The sequence below is a fragment of the Anoplophora glabripennis genome, unplaced genomic scaffold (genome assembly GCF_000390285.2).
Source record: "Anoplophora glabripennis isolate ALB-LARVAE unplaced genomic scaffold, Agla_2.0 scaffold52, whole genome shotgun sequence".
NCBI classification, from domain to species: Eukaryota; Metazoa; Arthropoda; class Insecta; order Coleoptera; family Cerambycidae; genus Anoplophora; species Anoplophora glabripennis.
The window spans coordinates 1,695,595-1,716,598 of record NW_019416264.1 but is presented as its reverse complement, the minus strand read 5'-3'; the positions used below and the strand labels follow the sequence as shown (position 1 = coordinate 1,716,598).

At 34.0% G+C, this 21,004-nt stretch overlaps 1 protein-coding gene across 1 annotated transcript in view; it reads left to right on the top strand.

Moving 5' to 3' along the window:
* Positions 1-18,128, top strand: part of LOC108903385 (dynein heavy chain 7, axonemal) — a 74,142-nt gene extending 56,014 nt beyond the window's left edge. Inside the window, exons 46-53 of the mRNA XM_018705542.2 lie at positions 295-514; positions 5,656-5,812; positions 8,697-8,863; positions 11,429-11,663; positions 13,297-13,448; positions 14,038-14,175; positions 14,254-14,397; positions 17,922-18,128. Of these exons, the coding sequence (XP_018561058.2) occupies positions 295-514; positions 5,656-5,812; positions 8,697-8,863; positions 11,429-11,663; positions 13,297-13,448; positions 14,038-14,175; positions 14,254-14,397; positions 17,922-18,128 (1,420 nt within the window). The remainder of the gene's footprint in view (positions 1-294; positions 515-5,655; positions 5,813-8,696; positions 8,864-11,428; positions 11,664-13,296; positions 13,449-14,037; positions 14,176-14,253; positions 14,398-17,921) is intronic.
* Positions 18,129-21,004: the final 2,876 nt, after the last annotated feature.

Here is a 21,004-nt window from a genome sequence, read left to right as displayed (position 1 = left end):
CACCTTTAAAAACAATCTCAACGATTCATGTATTTGTTAAGAGACCTACTTATTTTTGACTTGCATCCTTCCGTGGCAGTTATGGTTAAATAATATTCGATCTGGTTGATACATTTCGCATTATACTTCATAATATCGCTCTCTCTCTTCAGAAGAAAAAACAATGTCAGACATCTTCTAAAATGGCAAGCGAAATCGCTCTAGAAAGAAATCTAAACCGCTACTGTGCCAACCAGCCCAGAACTTGTTTCCTTTGTCTGCGATACTGTTCATCATTAAAATATTACTTATTAGGTCATACATGAGCGATCCTATCAGCGACCCCGAGTGGTTCGAGAACTGTAAGCAGCCGATGGTGTTCAAGAAGCTCCTCTATGCCCTTTGCTTCTTCCACGCTTCGATACAGGAAAGGAGGAAGTTCGGCCCGTTGGGGTGGAACATCCCTTACGAGTTCAACGAGACAGATTTAAGGATAAGCGTGATGCAACTGCAAATGTTTTTGAATGAGTACGAGGTGAGTCCATTGTGAATTTCATCATAAGTTTTATCATTAATTTGAAAGAACAGTTAGATGTAACCTATTCACTTTGGTTTTGTGGATAACTGCTTTTGGAGGTGTAAGTATACATTTTTATTCCTGTGGAGCATTAGGTAGCTTTAATTTTTTCACTAACTGTTGAGTTAGAACAAGACCTCCAAGTTGTTGCAGGTCTTGTTCTTTATTGTCTACAGCTTCTTTTATGTGTTCCTTTCATTTTGTTTTTTCCATTACACTTCCTTTATCTACGAGTTCTATTATTTCAATATTTGCTATCCATTTAAGCAAATGTTTGCACTTCTGCAAATTTCACCGTTTTTGCATCATCTTCGTTTGATTCGTTTGAGTTTTTTCATTCAGAATCATTTTAAGAAATGTTTCTCTTAGTATTTTTTTTGGAGGGACTAGCTTGGATGTTTCTCCAATATGTTTTATTTGTTTCAATCAAACTGAATGAGGTAAATCCTTCTTAAGTGTGAGATATTGAGCATGATGGACGAATAAGGAAACAGAAAAACGAATCAAGTAATTACAAGTTTCAAGATATCCTAGTGGTACAATTTAGTTCGCAGGAATGCGCATTAAATAATAAAATACGAGCTCATTACTCTCTTTTATGAAGGGTAACGGTCATTCGAATTGGATTAGCCTTTGAAATGGGATTTTCAGGGCCTCATCCTCTTCCACCGTGCAGGATCAGTCCGATCCAATTGCACCTCATAAAATTGAATCATGTCCATGGCACGATGTCTGTGCCCCGGTGTATGCTCGAGTCTATTATATAATTTAGTGCGAACGTGGCGTCGCGACGCGCGTTTGTCGTTTCTTTTGTTTTCTTAAGATATATGGAGCTCTTGTTTTCGAAATAAAGTAAGATACTGTTTTGTATACAAATATATTTCGTTACTAGGTATGGAAATATATGACATCGGGACGTTTTTTTCGACTGTATAGTAAATTTGATTATCAGTTAAATCTATGTCTAAAATTTTCTTATCCTATCTTATCCCGGTGTCCCGAAATTTCTACAGGGTGTTGTATGTCGAAAAAGAGTACCCATATCTTGAGCACTTTCAAAGATATCTATATTTAGTATCTACTTCCACATGGGCTCTAGTGATGCTAAATTAGAAATACTAATATTGAGAAAGCAAATCGGTGGTACATATATTTTTTAAGAACACCCCTTTTTGATTTTGGAACCGGACACCTTTGACAAAAATTAAATTTGATTTTATCAGAATAATCGCCTTGTAGGTAATTATTTCGTTAAAACGTTTCAATTTAAAATAACCAACATATAAGGGTGGTTTCATGAAAAATGGAAAACATTTAAGTATATTTTTCTTTTATTATAGTTGTACAGAAAGAGTGTAGGTACAACACTTATGAGAGCAATTTTCAAAATATCGAACCTACCGACGCACGACACAATAAAACTTTCCCATTTCATTGCCTCCATTTTTCGTCAAATATCTGAAAGTAGGTCAGATGTGTTGGAGGGCCGCTTAGTTGCTACTCGCACAGGATTTTATCTTGTCTCCGAATGTGATCAATTTGGCATCATTTGTTTGCAAAACGAGTATTTTATGAGCGGCCCCTCGGGACCGTCTCTTCTCGTCCCGGGAAATAGGTTGGAACAATGGTGGCATTAAATAACCATTAACGGAGGCCGGGATCGCCAAAATGCAGCGCTCGGTGGCTCGTATCGGGGATTATTTGAATAAAGCCGTTTGCAACTTTAGGTGTGCCAAGTTTTCCGAAATAATTACGGGCGATACGGAGGCATTAAATTAAATTCGTCGTTGAGCGTCGTGGGGCCGAGAAATTTTATTTTCCAACAAGTATACACACGTCTTACAACGTTCAGGATATTGCCCATTTGTATGTATTGTCTACTCCTTATTACAGACTAGGCGGTATCTGTTTTGGTTTGGGTGAATCGTATATCCACGGAGATTTGTGGCATTCAAATATCACTAGAAATGAAAATTTTTCTATGCGCATAAAAAACGTGGACTTAACTTTTGGCGACAAGATATGTTAAAAAAAATTGAAAAATGTCATATTTTTCTTCCTATTTAATTATGTATCTTTTCAAGAGTTGATTTTAGGCGAAAATGGAAGAGTAAAATTGTAATTAAATTTTTTACAAAATATGACTAGTTTTTAAGGAATTTTTTTGGGGTCTTTAAATTGGGTATAGGATAGTTGGCCCAAGAAAGCTTCGTGTTATATAGAATCTTCCCACCAAATTTCATCAAAATCAGTTTGATAGATTTTGCATAATAATTTTGCAATCGAAATTTTGAAAAAAAATTGCAAATATTCAAAATTTTGCACACCAAAAACCAAGGCCCTTAGATACTTGAAAATGTAATCACATACAGGGTGTTTCTAAAATAAGGTGCCAAATTTCTGCTGCGTTAAAATTATCATCTGCTCATTAAAATAAGCCAAAAACTTCCTATTAACATGTGCCCTAAAACGCACCCTTAGGAAGTTATATGCCCTTAAAAGGGCTCAAACAAAACTGTTTTTTTATACTTAAATTTTCCACTCACCACTTTTACTACTGCAAACCTCAATTGACAGTTTATCAATAACTTAAATTGTTAAGCGTTGTGGCAACGTCAGTCTTTTATTTGCCATGGTAAACAGTAATTGTAATTTTTGGCCTAATAACTTAAAGAGCAGAGTAATTTTCAAATTCAATTTACTCGAAAACCATTGGAAATATCGATTTGGACAAAGATAATATTTTTTACGTAAAATTGTTAATATTTTATAAATCTGTAGAGAAAATTGTAAAAAAATCGAAATAAAAAAAATTACGGACCGAAAACCCCCTACACCAACCTAAATGGGACGCATATGATTTGCATGTCGAAAAACGGACTAGCCCATGTTATTTAACGTAAAAAGTTATGTAAGACCCACACATTTTTTTGTATTTATTTGCGACAGTTTTGTCAATAACAGAAAAAAAAACAGTTTTGTTTGAGCCCCTTTAAGGGCATATAACTTCCGAAGGGTGCGTTTTAGGGCACATGTTAATAGGAACTTTTTGGCTTATTTTAATTAGTTATAAACGCAGCAGAAGTTTGGAACCCTATTTTAGAAACACCCTGTATAGAAGCTTTGAAACGCTTTTTGAAAACTTCGAATTCGTCAATTAGGAGAGCTCTGGCGCTTGTTTAAACATTTGTCGAATTGTTGTACTTATATTTTAAAGCAGGTTTTAAAAGCTATTGGAAAGACGCTTCTTTGAAAAAAAAACAGATCGATTGGTCAATTAATTACGTAGTTATAGCCGATTAAAGTTAACCGTCATTTACACTAAATGTACTGGGACATACGGGCTAATTTTTCGAAAAATACTTTTGGTATTCTGAGTAAGTAGGTACTTACCAGGTCTAAGTTTGCAATACTTTTTTCATTAGCAACCTTCTTTAAAACGTGTTTAAAGGTATTTATGCAAGCGAGAAATTCAAGAAAATCGTACGAGTGGTGGTGGTGGGAGAAGCAGAGAGCGCGGCCGCTTCGGCCTGCTCGAAATTAAATCGGCGAGTTCAACACCGCGACGCGCTTAAAAATTTTTAATATCTCAGCTTCTAGAGGTCCGATTTTAATGATTTTTTTTTAAAATCGATGTCTCGCGATTAAAAAAAAAACAATTAGCGTATTTTCAAATGCCTATCGTTAATAATTATTAGTCTTTCAACAGTTCGATAATTATTTATCTTTAAACTTCCTATAAATATCAACTTTATTTTTTTAATGTATCAAAGGTAAGTGCATACACTTAAATACTGTTTATCAAAGATCAAAAACAAATTTATTTAAATATTCTAAAATAGTTTAAACAGCAATTATTTTTAAAATATGTCGAAAATTAGTAACATAATGAGTTAATTTCTCATTTGCTTATATTTTAAACAACAAATAATATTTGAATTATACTTTGATCGGCTATAACAACGTAATTAATTGACCAATCGACCTGTTTTTTTTTTAAAGAGGCGTCCTTCCAATAACTTTTAAAACCTGCTTTAAAATTTTGATTTGATTGAATATTCACAAAGTTATTCTAATTGTTTATAAGTACAAAAATTCCACCAATGTTTAAACAAGCGCCAGAGCTCTCCTAACTGACGGATTCGAATTTTTCAAAAAGCGTTTCATAACTTGAGAGCCCTTCTGTGATTAAATTTTCAAGTATCTAAGGGCCTTGGTGCAAAATTTTCAAAAATTTGCAATTTTTTTTCAAAATCTGGATTGCAAAATTATTATACAAAATCTATCAAACCGATTTTGATGAAATTAGGTGTGATTATTTTACATAGCATGAAGTTTTCTTGAGCCAAGTATGAAGGTCCTATACCCAATTTAAAGACCCCAAAAAAATTCCCTATAAAGTAATGTTTTTTTAACACTATTTTTGGCGAATTTTTCGATATTTACAATAATACATAATAATGATTCATGCGATTTGTAACTAGTCATATTTTGTAAAAAATTTAATTACAAACATTTTTTTCCGCTTCTGTTTTCGCCTAAAATCAACTCTTGAAAAGATACATAATTAAATAGGAAGAAAAATATGACATTTTACGAATTTTTTAAACATATTGTGCCGCCAAAACTTAAACCCACATTTTTTTTTATGCGCATAGAAAAATTTTCATTTCTAGTGATATTTGAAAGCCAAAAAGCCAAAAATCTCCGTGGATATACGATTCACCCAAATACGGACTTTTTGAAACAGATACCCTCTGGACTATTACACAGGCTGTTTTACAACTCATTGAAAACATTTTGAAGATAAATAATGTTCACACCGAACATGAACTTGTCTTTAATAGACTCGGTTGCGCCTCGTCTATTAAATACCAGCCGTGGCATTAAATCCTGTCTAGTCAAACAACTGACTATTTTTTTACGTGATATTGGTTTCAATATTACGCTACCGCTATCTAGGAAACCAAAGCTTTATGGTACAGATAATATATTTCCGTTTATTTGCTTTATTCGTACGAGTTTTGACGTGACAGTCAGAATGCGCATCCACCACAACTGTAGCCCAATCTTTAAATTTACGTCCACCCCGTTTGCAGGACATCCAATACGACGCGCTGCTCTACTTGACCGGTGAGTGCAACTACGGTGGTCGGGTGACCGACGACTGGGACAGGCGCTGCCTCTCGACGATCCTTAGGAAGTTCTACTGTAAGGAGGTCGTGGAGAACGTGAACTATGCCTTGGATCCCACAGGTTAGCCCTCCCATCAATCACGCCGATAAATTGGAGGTTGTGCGTCCGAGTAATTGCGAGAATCACTGCCGCGCGTGAGATTTTTATTTTACGACGTTGTAGTTGTGATGGATTTCATTTTATATGTCTTGGAATTAGGCCTAAGCTATCTTCATAAGGAATGATTGATTTCCTAGTCAAATTCCATTATCTCAAACATCAAATATTTTAATGTTTGGGAATTGGAAACTATGTTCAAATTTAGTGTCTTCTTTAAACACTAGGTGGATTTAAATAAAGCAGCAAAAGTCCTATCAGATAATCTTGAGGTTAAAACATGATAGACAATTGAGCGAAATATTTAATGAAAGTTGCTTGATTTGTTCCAGTTCCACGGTATTTATAAATTTATAATCGCAAATATGCATCGATGAAAAATATCTTAGTCATATTGAGGGCTGTTGTATCTTGAGAGACACTCTCACTAAGAGTTCCAAAATTTGCAAATTCTATAAATTCGTTTAATTCTTAGTGTTTCAAAGAAAACATATTTTATCCATTTTACTCGAAAAACTAGTATTATTCAAATTTAGTTTACACACTAAAATTTAGTTTACAATGTTATCTACGTAATTAAACAGAATAGTCTTATGAAACAAATAAAAAGGAAAAGTGTAGTCAATTTACCTCGACTTGCAAAATTGGTTTGCAAAACTCTGAATACGTGGGCTCCTTGTAGCTTGCCTCTACATCTGTAACATGGAGACTACACAATCTGTGAAGTGTTTACAACGGTGGTCATGATTACCGTCGCTCAGCAGTGAAAGATGGACGTAAGAATTTGAACTATAACACGCGAAAGTGCAATCATTAGTATCATTACAACGAAACTGTCACCAAGAAAGATGCCTATACTACGTGAAAATGTCAAAAAAGGTGCTTAATCAGAAAGAAAGTTATTTTTTTTGGAGGGCCATATGTCAGTAACGGTGCTCCGGAGGACCATGTTTATAGGACCTTTTTTTACTATTTTTGGCTCTACTTTCACCTCCTTAAATTTTGTACCAATTTTTCCAAACACCCTATATATAATTGCAAGTACAATTTTAAATATTACCTCTAACTATTACAGTGTAATCATTGAGAATTAAAAAAAAACTATAGGTGTAAAAATTTAAAATTTTCAGAGGCAGGAGACAAATTTCTGCGCCACTGAATTTTCCGACTTTTTTATTTTTTTTGTGAAAGGATCCGTTTTACAGTTTTTTTTAATGTATTCAAGTGTATACAAATTCTGTGATTCTTGCTTGTACTTAGTTAAGGTATATTTGGCCCAATTATCATATTTCATCTGGTAACGTTCGTGTTCCTTGTATTAAATACATCCTGTAAAGAGTATATTAAATACATTCTGTATAGATTTCAGAGATAAATAACCAAACTTAAAATTTAAAGTGGTGTTTTCAAAACGAGAAATGAAGAAATATTGGCACAATTAAATTGATAAATTGAAGATAAAAATCGACAATTTCCAAGATGCTATGTCATCGGTTAGGCTCTTGATTGTTGCCAATGAGTTGCTTCCAAAGCATTGCTAACCCTTTGTTTCGATTGACATTATCTCGATTCTTCTGCCTATAGGTATATATTCTTGACCGAAAATCTTCTCTCTATCATCAGAATTTTGGTATTAGATAGATCTTGTGTCTCGAATCTCAACCGTGCTCTGCAGTTGCTGATTTTTCAGCTTCTCTACAAGCGACACCTGTGCTTCCTGTTTACTCAATGTATATTTTTCCACTTGTACATCAAAGCCTTGTAGTAGATAGTTCTTAGTTGAAAGAGACTGCTCTTAGCTTCCTTGAGGTGTTGTGCATATATCTTATTAATATTTTTTTTCCTTGAGATGCAGCCTTGTCACTATATCCGTGAATATAGGGCAGATATATTGTCGTTAGATATTCCCCTTTCTTCCTGTCCTTAGTCTTCACAATACATTATTTTCTAGGTGGTGGTGAAATAGAGCAAATTCAGATATCTATCAGTGTGAGTTGGCTTTCTATAAGCGCTGAGCCCTAGGTTGTTCCATTTTGGCTTAACAAGGACATCTAGGAACGACAAGATACCATTTTCTTATATTTGCTGAAGTCTGGATACATTCCATCGATGTAGTTCAGGAATCATATATTGTTATATTCGTGTGGCTAGATAATGAATGTATCGTGAACATATCTGGACCAACACTTTATTTTTAGAGTTGTTGACTCCAAAGCTTTATTCTCGAAGATTTACACGTAGATATTTGCCAGATAAGAAATATCCTGAACTTATCTGAACTAATACTTTTAATTTAGAGTTGTTGACTCCAAGGATTTCTGCTAGAAGGGTTACATGTAGATATTTGCCAGAGCTGGAGACAAAGGTGAATACTTAGCTGCACCTTTGGTTTGTTTATAAAACTGATTCCTAGAGAGGAAGGCCCATCTGATACATACTTTTACCAAGCTTATCATCTCATTCTGCGCCAATTGTTTTTTATAATTTTTCATGTTTTAACCAATTTTGAAATCTAATGGTTCCGTTTAGTTTTTAATTATTTCAGATTCGCTCTTGTTTGGAATGAGACATGGGTAAAATACGTAAGAATAAAAGAAATGGAAACTAACTAATTAACTTTACAATTATGTTGTCAAGCGTTAATATTCAAACATGTGCCCTTTCTAAAGTCTAAATACCTTAGAAATTTGAATATAGTTTTCAATTAAGTCAATTTTGAATGAATAAATAGATTCTGGGCTTTTCGAGAGTATTTGACGTTTTAGTTCAAATACATTTGATCACTTCTATATCCATAATAATCCGTGCTATCAGATATATGTAATCGTATAAATACGGATAATTACAGGCATGTATTACTGTCCTGAGAAGACAGAATACGACGATTTCATCAACTACACGAAATCCCTGCCCCTTATAACACACCCGGAAGTGTTCGGCATGCACGAAAACGCCGACATCATGAAGGACCAGCAGGAGTCCACTTTGCTGTTTACCAACACATTGCTTACCCAGGTACGCGTCCATTTCTTTCTACGTGAACTATCAAGGAAGTAACATGCCTTTATAACGACATTTGTTTTATTTCCAATGCTTACCAAAACTTAGGATAGAACGGTAAGTCAATTCTGACATAAGTAACGGACAATTCCATAATAAAATAAAATACTTTATTTTAACTGTTAATTTTTGATCGGCTTCATAGGATTTGGTTGAATTAGAGGTAAGTGTAATAAAAATTAGGCATTTCACAAAGCACAAACTTATAAAAATAGAGCTGTCATTTCTTTGGGGTTGATGTAAATGACAGGGTGGTAATGAAGGTTGCGGGATTCATTTTTATTATGCTTTTCGATCAGCACCATTAGCATCTCGGTTATCTTAAGAGATGCGAGACCGGATAGATTAGGAAAAAATTGCGGAATTTGACGACGAATAAGTTGCAAAAGAAAGATTTGACCTGTGATTTTTTTATTTTGAAATTAAGAACGGAAAACTGAAAATTTGTAGAAGACTTTATTAGAAATCAACCCAATATATTTTTAGACTCCGTAAATATTGGCATTATTGTAGTTACAATCCCATATTCTAAAAATGGTATGTCACGTACGTTTACAATTACTTCTCGTCTGGGTTCTGTTTCTCACCTAGAAATTCTCAAGAAATATATCAAGATTAGACTGGAAATTAAAACTGAAATTTCACGCTCTCAAGCAGGTAGATGTTACAACCAACCAGTCAGTTCTATGATTCCTAATAAGATTGCACAGTTTTTGAAATTAGAACATCCTGAAACATATACTGGCCATTCATTCCAAAGAACATCGGCAACGTTACTGGCTAATATGGTTGATGTATTAGCAATCAAGAGACATGGTCGGTGGAAATCAGCCACAATTGCAGAAAGTAACAAAAACAGTTTAAGTAACAAAAATGAAATAGCCAATGTTGTTTTAATGGATCAGTCAGATAACATTGAGCCTCCCGTTGTCCGTAGCAACTTCCACTTCTACGGTAAAATCCACTTACTTCCTTAAAAACAATGTATTAATTGTTTGTTTACTATAGTGGGAGCAGATAAAATATATTCGTCAAGTTATTCGCCATCAAATTCTGAAACTTCGTCCTAATTTGATAAACTTTGTATCTCATCTGTACAGCTAAGGACATTTAAAGACATAGATACACTGTTTTTATATTAATTTTTTTGTGTATATTGGTATAAAAATTAGAATTAAATTATTGAATTTTAGCTGTATCAATATTAATATTGTATTAACAACTTTCTATCTCTAGAATGACGGGTCCAATAATGAGCATATTATTACATCAAGTGTCACTTTTCGTTCAGTTATATTTATTTTAATTTAATAATGGAAATGATTAAATATTTTATAATCGACATAGTATAAAAAGAATAGTACATAAATATTGATTTCTTGTTTTTTTTTTTTTAATAATAATACTTTTTCAATTCACTTAAAGCGACTGAAGAAGATAAGGGTAAGTACTAACCTGCTGTATTTAATAAAATAACACAGTTTAAGAAATACTTGGTAAGTGCATTTTGTGATAAAAACTTTGAGGTTTTGAGGACAAGCCATTCAAACTATAATAATGTCTCTTTGAAATTCTGTGATGACTATAATTCTGTAGATAAAGTATGACAGTTCCAGTTGAAAATTTCCTGAAATAATCGACAAATGATTTCAGTTATAAAAGATCATCAGAATTTTCTGGCTAACGCAGTTAATTATATTTAACTATGGTTTAACATTTTTGCTGGAAATGAACTTAACCCGATTTGGCCGAGTTTCCCAAACCTATAAACCGTGCTTGGTAGATAGGTTTGGATCGAGTTACTATATCTGTCTTTGTCTCATCATTTTATATCTCACACGTTATTCTACCGGTTTGGGCAGTTTCACTTTTGGAAGAATGGGTATTTATTAAAAATTATGTTTAAATAAGTGTGGCTGTACATTTTGCAATAACAATTTAATTTAAACATTAACTTTGTGATTAATGAGACACCAAAACCCAAACAAAAGGAATTTTCGCGACATTCGCGTTAGAGTGACTAACTCTAACTCCTAATACAAGAAAACTCAAGCTAACCAAGTTAGATGTAGCCAAAGTAGCCAATGTAGCCAAAAAAACCCTACATAATAACAAGAAGAAAAAACACTGTCAGTTCTATGGAAACTAAAAGACATTTAAATGGGTGCTAGGCGTAGGCGAAGATCAGTAAACAAACTTGCTATTCAAATGGCACAGAGCATTATTCTTGTTGAGAAATAACAAACAAAATTGATCAATATCTAACAACTGTTTATTTTACGAAGCTCAAAAAGAAATTGCCCAAATTGCAATTCTGTTTTCTCGCTGGTATCCAAAATTTAACACAATAACATCACCTCAACTCAAATTGAACACATTGCTATGATTACTATCGATTTAAACTACGTATTTTAGTTTCTCAAGGAACTCTGGTACGATATTAAGTATAGCACAACCTGTAGGTATATATTTACGATTTCTAGTGTTGTACTAAGAATGTAGCTATATTTTGATATGTAGGATGCGATGTCGTCTGGCGGTTCGGCTAAATCTGCCGACGAAGTGGTGATGGAGGTATCGTCGGATATTCTGGCGAAATTGCCCAAGAACTTCGATAGAGACGTCGCGATGGAGAAGTTTCCAGTTGTCTATGCTCAGAGTATGAACACGGTGCTGGTCCAGGAAATGACCCGATTCAACACCTTGCTGACGGTGATCAGGAATAGCCTGCGTAACGTTCAGAAGGCTATTAAAGGTATGTTTCCTTTAGCTAGATTTATTCCCCACGTTTGGATTTTATTTGCACTATAAACAAGAAAGATAGATTGTGCAGGTATTTCAAGCTAATTTAAGCTAATCATTACCTAATAGGTTGCAATAGTGTTCCATTTCCAACATAGGGTGTTCTAAAAGCTCTATAACAAACTTTGACAGATGGTAGCTGGGTTAATTTCAAATATTTTTACTTATGTGAACATATGTCCGATCCGTTTTTGTTTAGAAGTTACAAACATTTAAAAAAATATAATTTCAAATTTCAAACAAAGTGGCCTGATAAATAAAAGTGAACCTCTATTAACCAAATTAACAAATCTTGAGACTATAAGAATTGTTCAAACTGTCCACCCTTAGCTGGAATGCAAGGCTCACATCTGCGAACTAAAGATTCCGTCACTCGACGGATGAGATTTAGATCATTTTATATCTGGTTAGCTGCATCCTGAATTCTTTCAAGTAACTGCTGACCGGTATCGATTTTAACACGGTAGACGAGCTGCTTTATATGTTCCCATAAATAAAAGTTCAAAGGATTTAGATTTGGGGAGCGCGGTAGCCATACTACTGGACCCTGTTGACCTATCTATTTCTTCGGGAAATGATCATTTAACCAAGTAATTACTTTTCTCCCTCTATGTAGTGGTGCACCATCGTACTGATACCACATATTTTCCGCACTGCCAATAGATTGTGACTTCTTTAAATCATACCTTAAGAAAGAATAAAAACTATTGACTATCTAAGAACTGACAGTATATTTACAGAAAGTTGACTATTGCTTACTTACGAGAAGTAAAAACAAAGATAATATTAATTGTTGCTGTTTAAAATATTTTTCTTACAAGACACTGTTTAGTTGAATCAGTGTGTTTCACAGTAACATACCATGTTATCTATCATCAGTTGATGATAGATAACCACAGGACCACAAAAAAAAATGAGTGGAAGATTCCTTGAACCAGACCAAGTGCATTACATGTTTTTTGGGTCGCTGAAACCGAATCCGAAACCTGTTTTGCCTCATCACGTCAGCATTTTTTTCTAACTTCAAAAAACAACTTGAAACTATGAAACCCAATAATAGCAACCCTTAAACCATATAACCCTATACTTTCATAACTCAATAACCTTGAGATCGATAACCTATAACTTTAAAATCCATAACCTGAAAATCTATAATCTCAAAACTCATAAATCTCAAATTCCAATAAACTACAAACACAAAATGAGCAAAAAAAACAAAAAAACTTACACGCAAAACTGAAACCTCAATATCGGAGAGTTTTAACTTTATAATTCTGTACATCCATCACTTCATAACCATAAACCCCATAACTCTGAAATCCCATAACCCTGAAGTCCCATAACCCTATAACCCCAGTAATCCAAAACCTCATAACCCTATATTATATTGTGACATGCAGTTTGTTTATGTTATATTTCAGGGTTATGGAGTTTATGGATTATAAGGTTATGAAGTGATGGAGGTGTAGAATTATGAAGTTAAAATTCTCCGTGATTGAGGTTTTAGTTTAACTTGTAAGTGTAAGACTAGAAGAAAATACCGTTTACGTTTCGTCATTTTAGTGGCAATATTAATTTCTTTACAGGTTTAATTGTTATGTCAGTGGATTTGGAAGAAGTGGTTACAAGCATCTTAACGGGAAGAATACCACAGATGTGGGCCAAAAAGTCGTATCCTTCCTTGAAGCCTCTTGGTAGCTACGTCAACGACTTTCTTATGAGATTGTCATTCCTGCAAGTAAATATCTTTTAATTATTCTAAAAAGAATTTGACACTAATCACATGGTACACTATTTTGGTAATCTCTTCATTGTTTATAATTATCAAGAATTTAAAGTAAAAAAAAGTACAAAAATTATTTGCTGAAAAATTTATTTTGAACAGATGTGTATATCTCGCAAATGATAAACCATTGACGCAAGACTTACATCAACTAAGTATCGCACAGAACAAATCTAATTTGTCATTTGCAATTCATTTTATTATATGTTCTGCTCTGAGGATGTTATCTTGTCGTGCAATGAACAAGACCTTGGGAATTTCTACTAGTTTCATGAGTATACACAAGAACAATGAGGAGAGAAGACAAAATATATGAAATTTCAGTGTGTACAGATGTTATTAAATTATGCAAGCGAATAGAAAATGAAACAAAAGGATAACTGGGTCACATAAACATAGATTGTCCGTTCACATCCATAATGGAAAAGAAGACCACATGCCAGAAAATAAAAAATATAAACATGTACATACTTAATCATTGCTTTATTTTTCTAGAGTTACATCAGGAAATCATTTTTAATGTATGTTTTCTGTCTGTTTGCAGAAATGGATGGACGATGGGGCTCCTCCAACCTTCTGGTTGTCCGGGTTCTTCTTCACTCAGGCTTTCTTGACTGGGGCCCAGCAAAACTATGCCAGGAAATATAAAATCCCCATCGACTTGCTAGTATTTGATTACGAGGTAAATAAAAAGTGTAGAAATACATAATTTAGTGTCGTGTATTGCCTCATTTTGGATACATCAGTAAAAAAATTGTAGGTGTTGAAGCAGTCGCATTTCGAGAAGCCCCCTGAGGATGGAGTATATGTTTACGGGCTCTTTCTGGATGGGGCGCGATGGAATGCGAATATAATGGAACTGGACGAGTCTTTCCCCAAAATGTTGTATGATGTTGTGCCCACCGTGAGTAATTTTAAAACCGCCTTCCTCTAAATGTTCGTCAGTTTCTCTAACAAAAAAATCTTGCAAAGAGACTGATAATATTTTTTTGTGTGATAATATTCTTAATCCTAATTTTTACCACTGTACTGTAACAAACAGCTTTAATTTTAAAAATGACACTAAATGCATGGATGAAGACATGTCTCCATCTCCCATTGCAGGGGGCAATGCAGCCATAAAGAATTTTATTTCAATATCCTTATCCTTATCCTTATTTCAGTGGTATCTCTATTGGTATTACAGGTGTTTGTATAATGTTCTATTTTTTTTTATTAGCATTCATTATATTTGAAATATGAATATCTACTTGTTGGTTGAATAATTTCTGATATAGTTGCCAGGACGTTGGTTTTCAAAAAATAAAATTCCTTTCTTCTAAAGAAATTTTGAAAGTTCTTTCCGTTGTTATTTAAGTGAAAATTGTGATTCTTTGATTTTTTACTAGTGCGTCTCCTTTTCCAGATTTTGCAGCTCGCATCGGGAAAGTTTGCTCCTTCTTTGTAGTGTTATATACAGGGATGGCCAGAAGTACGGAATAAAATTAATATCTTTCGAATGAGTTAATTTTTTTTAAAACGCCGAAACACGTTAACTGATTTTGATTTTTTCCCATCTTTCGGTTATATAATAATTAATTTTTCTTCAACCCCCTAACCCCCAGCTACCCCTACTTTTTTTTCAAATGGAAACATAAGGCATGAGGGGGCTCGTTGAAAAGCTTATAGAAAACCGAATCCAGCCATACCAAATAAACAAGTTTTATTTTTTCAATAACAAGTTTTTTTTCATTTAGAAATTGAAACAACTAGATAATTTACAAAAATAAACTCAATGTCGCAAATGCTGAAAATGTCCTCCATTCACTATTTGGCATTCTCCAAGACGATAGTAAAAGCTGTCCACAGCATTCTGAATGACTTCAGCTGGTAAATTATGCATCTCCGCCCTAATCTTGTTCTTTAAATTCTCAATATTATCCGGTCTGTCCTGGTAGACTCTTTCTTTCAAATATCCCCAAAGAAAATAATCCAGGGGTGTTAAGTCGGGGGATCTTGGCGGCCATTCAACTGTACCCCGTCTACCAATCCAGCGATTTGGAAACATTTCATCTAAGTATCTTCGAACATCAATACCAAAATGTGGGGGAGCGCCATCTTGTTGGAACCAAATTCTTTCATTCGGTATATCTGGATCAATTTCATGAGGGAAAATCACAGCTAGAGCAGGTATCAGGTCAAATGTTAGGAAATCCAGGTAGCGTGCGGCAGTAAGATTTTCTTCAAAAAAGAATGGGCCCAAGATTCTGTTGTTGATGATACCTGCCCATACATTAACTTTTTGTGGATGCTGCGTATGCGATTCGCATGTCCAGTGTGGATTTTCCTGGGACCAAAAGCGATAGTTGTGCCTGTTAACCACTCCATTTAAATAAAACGTAGCTTCATCCGAAAAAAGTACGTCTCGTTGAAAACCATTATTGTCGTCACACCGTCTCATCATTTCCTCACAAAATTGTAATCGCCTATCATAATCGTCTTCCAAAAGCTCTTGGACAAGACATACCTTATAGGGGTGGTATTTCTCTTGTTTCAGAAACATTCGAATTGCAGTTCGAGAAGCATCGTGATTGCGGGCCAATGAAACAGTTGAAGTATGAGGATTTTCAACAAGTTCTAATGCAATGTCTAATTTCTTTTCTTCATTCAAAGCACGTGCCCGTCCAGTTTTGGGCAAAGTCTGTACTGTACCGTGTTCCTCAAATTTGTGAAATATTTTACTAACTGTCCCTTGCGAGATTTGGTTTTCGGGATATTTCGCATTAAATAAATCGCGCACTTCAGCCTGACTTCTTATTTTGTCTCCACATCCAAGCAATATCAAGATTTCGATGCGTTGCCTTTCCGACAATACCATTGCAATTCAGTAAATAACTTGATTTTGACACAATAGTAACGTTTCGAACTCCAATTTACAACTAAAGCGAAAAATTAACCAGAAAGCCTGGCAAGTAAGTGGTGCCAAAAAAACGCAACATAAAAAATATATCTTTTTTGCGTTAGCAGTGATAGGTACAGTTTCAAATTCTTTATTTTATTCTGTGCAAATTCATGGAGGATAACACTGAAGATAATTAAATTTTATTTCACTTGTTAAGTAGGTGTTTTATACAACCCTAAAAACCTTGCTATTGAAAAAATAAAACTTGTTTATTTGGTATGGCTGGATTCGGTTTTCTATAAGCTTTTCAACGAGCCCCCTCATGCCTTATGTTTCCATTTGAAAAAAAAGTAGGGGTAGCTGGGGGTTAGGGGGTTGAAGAAAAATTAATTATTATATAACCGAAAGATGGGAAAAAGTCAAAATCAGTTAACGTGTTTCGGCGTTTTAAATAAAATTAACTCATTCAAAAGATATGAATTTTATTCCGTACTTCTGGCCATCCCTGTATAGTATTGAAATTCCGGTTTCTTTTGTTGGTAGTTGTTTGTAGCATGAAAGGGTCAAATATTTTTCTTCTCCTTGTACTAGGTATCCTTTGGTGGTTTGTTTATATTTCTGTTGGCATATCCATCACCTCTAAAAGTTAACTTTAAGTGAAGTTTCTCGTCCAAGAGTTCTACCTCGCAAATGGTGTGTGCTCGATGTGCTAAGGTGTTAACGATATAATGTTTCTGGGGCGAGAACATTCAGACACCTTTGTATGTGGGATAGTTTTCTGTAACCGCGGTGCCCTAAGGTGTCATCCGATTTCCTATTGATAAAGACATCTAGGAAGGGAAGAGTACCATTTTCTTTTAATTTCATGGTGAAAGTGTTATATCTATGATATCATATGATAAACGTATCATCAACATTTCTGAAGCACCGTTTTGGTTCTAGTGTTGCTAACTCCTGGGTTTTCTTCTTGAAGATTTCCAGGAAAAGGTTTTATCTGGTACGTGTTTTGAAATCCTATCAAGTTTTCATCCTCATGTTCTGCAATAAGCCTTCGATGAAGTTCTGTCAAAGCTTCTTTAATTGACCATTTGTGATATCAAATCATAATTCAACAGGATATCATCTGATCCTAGCTGAATGCCTATCATCATAGTTAAAATCTCTTTTCTTATCTTTCACTTTTTGTGATAAAACTCATCGGACTAGGGAATGATTGCCTGATCTAATTGCGGTCAATATTAGTCGGAGTGGTACGTTAGGGGTGGATCTTTGGAACATCTGCGCTTTTATTTATTTATTTTAGATGTAAGATAATACATACTTATAAATAATTTAAAATTTTATTTGAGGACGGGTACTTACTCAAAACATACGTAACAGAAATATAACGGATTTATTGATTGACCAGCGCCCTAGCAAAAAATGTGTGACTTCACAACGTTATAGAAACCCAGTTAATTTAGCAGAATAACCTTCAAGAATAATTCGCACATACGTCTTCCGATGTCCTCGTAGGTTTTAATGAATAATTCTGCTGAGTATTCTAGATGTGGCTGAAGCCCATAAAGAGGGTGGATCTCAAAGAAAGGAAATCGTACACGTGTCCCGTATACAAAACTTCTGAGAGGAAAGGGGTTCTCTCCACCACGGGACACTCCACGAATTTTGTCATCGCCATGATTCTTCCGACTTCGAGGCCTCAGTCACACTGGATAATGAGAGGCGTCGCCATGCTCTGTCAATTGTCCCAGTAATTTTATTGGGGATATTTTATATTATATTTACTTTTTTTATGTATCTGTATTTACTATAATTTTATTTATATTTTTTTCTATATACACGTTTTATTGCTATGCAAGAGTTATTTTATTTCCTGAAAGTAAATACCTACTGGACCTTTTGCTTCACATTATGAAGAACATACCTAAAAGAAATCTATAAAAAAAAAGGTTTCTTGAGTAAACAGTTTTACTGGAGAATTGCCACCAAATTCAGACACTTTTCATATGATGCAATGATTGATAAAGGTTACAAACTAGACAATTTTTGCCTCTCCTGGTGTCTAATCTGACACCTTATACAGGCTGTTTCTAGAATATGAGGTCCAAAGTGAAACAGAAAGTGTAATTTTTAAGTAAAAAAATGTTGTGAATATGGGTCTCAAAATAAAAGAAAAAGTTACAGGGATGAAAGTGCGCTACCAAAGATTCATTTTGCAGGTCCAAAATATTGGTTAAATTTAAATAAAACTCAATAGAAGATTATCGATTATGATAATCTCAGATATACAGGGTGTCTGGTAACTATATGGCATAATCTCGGAAGTGTATAGGGGAGGTCAAAATAACCCTAGTTTGTCATAAAAAAATTTTTAGTGCCCCTTAACGGAAATACACAGCCCCAAAGGAGTACCCAGCGATTTAAGGTTCTAACTTTTGAACCGACTTGTATAATTTAACGAAATTTTAATATTTTACGTAGGCGATAAAAGCTCTTAAAACCATACTACAGTAGATGTTTTACACTGTCAGGAGAGTCAGGAACGGACTTGCCACCACATTCGTTGGGCCAAAATTTTGACAGGTGTCATTTTATAGATCTGGAAACTAAATTTTTAAATACTTTGGTCATTCCTCTTTAAAAAAGGTACTCTACATTTGTTTCGATAAAATCAGCCATTTTCGAAAAAATTCAGTTTTTGTATAACACGTTTAAACATTAATTTATTTAATTATAAAGTTTATTAGAATAAGCTATTTAATCGAATAACATCACAACTAATACTTCGTATTAAAATTATATAAAATTTGGCATTATTATTACATCTCATTAATGATTACATGCATCTAACTTATGGACAAGCACATCGGCAATTGTGTGGAGGCAAGAAAAATTTATTCTGTTACATTTCTAAATATCTTAACTGCAAGGCTGTTAAAAACAGCTTAGCCTTTTCTTTTTATTTCAGCAGATTTTCGAAATGGTCGCCTCTATATATTTCCTTATCCGACGAATGTTTTCTCGTTGTACTGGAAATAATATTCCAAAATTGTCTCGATTTCGTTGCAATGGTGTGTTATTATTTCTATCAGGTTTTTCCTGATGTGAACTGTCGTCAAATACATAAACCTCTTTAAATTTTCACATAAAAAGATATCCAATGTCGTGTGACTTCGGTGGCCATAAAATAGGTTCACCTCGACCTATCTATAAATAGTCTGCAAGGCCTCTACGTAGTTTCCAGCAGAGAAAACTTCAAATCTTAAAACGTACCAGGTACCTACCTAAAACACAGTGCACTATAATATTGCTAGCTATCATCAATAAATCATGCTTTCTCTCGCATCAAATCTTTGCAAAGTATAAATAACAAACCACAGGACTTACCTGTACAGAAATAAGAGTAATCCAATCACTTGTAACTTAAATATTTCACTATTTTCACGAGCTCTGACAAAATCTGTCAAATGAACAGCCATTTTCATTCCTGTGTAGATATAATAGATGCCTATACTTCTCTAATCTAGGCAGATGCCCCTGTCTAATAGGCATCAAATAACATAAGGAGACGTACTCAGTACTACGTAGATCAAATAAAATTAGTTAATAGTTATTTTTTTATAATTATTTCTTATATTATTTGTAAGCTGAACCGAAAAAAAAATTATTATTAAAATATTCTTTTTTGTGGAAAACATATTACATATAAAAAGGTATTACTAATTTGAGTTTATCAAGTTTTCAAGTATAACAGTCACATTACAAATTTTTGAATAAACACTATTGAATTTCAAACTCTCTATTCATTCCAAAGTGTGTTGCATTGTACTAGTTTGTGTGTAAATATAGAACTGACTCCGGAGGTTTTCTGATATTGTCTGATATATAACAAGTGTCTACCAACAACTGGCCAGAGATAAGAAAGTACAAGGTAAGACATAAAAGATGGTAGAGGTTTGTATGGAATAATTTACACCTTAATTAAGAATAAAAATTATAATCAACACTCACACAAATTGAAATTATGTTTCAATATTTTTTTTCCAAGAATATCTAAGACACACAGATGGACCTTTAGGCAGAAAATAGGCAGTATTTTAACGTAAATCTATGATTTTAACACATTTACGCACTTCTATGAGACAGACTACGAAAATCAAGAGAAATGGATTGCTGTTAAACTTAGTCAGGGTTCGTAGCGGCCGGGAAAACCGGGAATACCGGGAAAAGTCAGGGAATTCGTTATTCTTCATAAAAAACAGGGAATAGTTAGGGAATTTAAAAAATATTCATGAAAGTCAGGGAATTTGATGTTTGCAACTGGAAATTTTGTGAAAGCCGGTCCTGGGTTCTTGAAAGAGAAAACTATTTGTGGTTTTGAAACCTTTATAAGAGGTTCTTATGGTATAAAAATATTATGGGCTCCAGTTGAGAAAAAATTTAATGCATAAACACCAATTAGTATGTAAAAATGAACTACAAGTGACCTGGATTTTATTTTGAAAGTCAGGGAAAACCTGGAAAAGTCAGGGAATTCATTCTTACTTTTGAACTATGAACCCTGTTAGTTCGGATATATTATATTACCTAATATTAAAATATTTTTCTAATTGTCTATTATTCATCTATT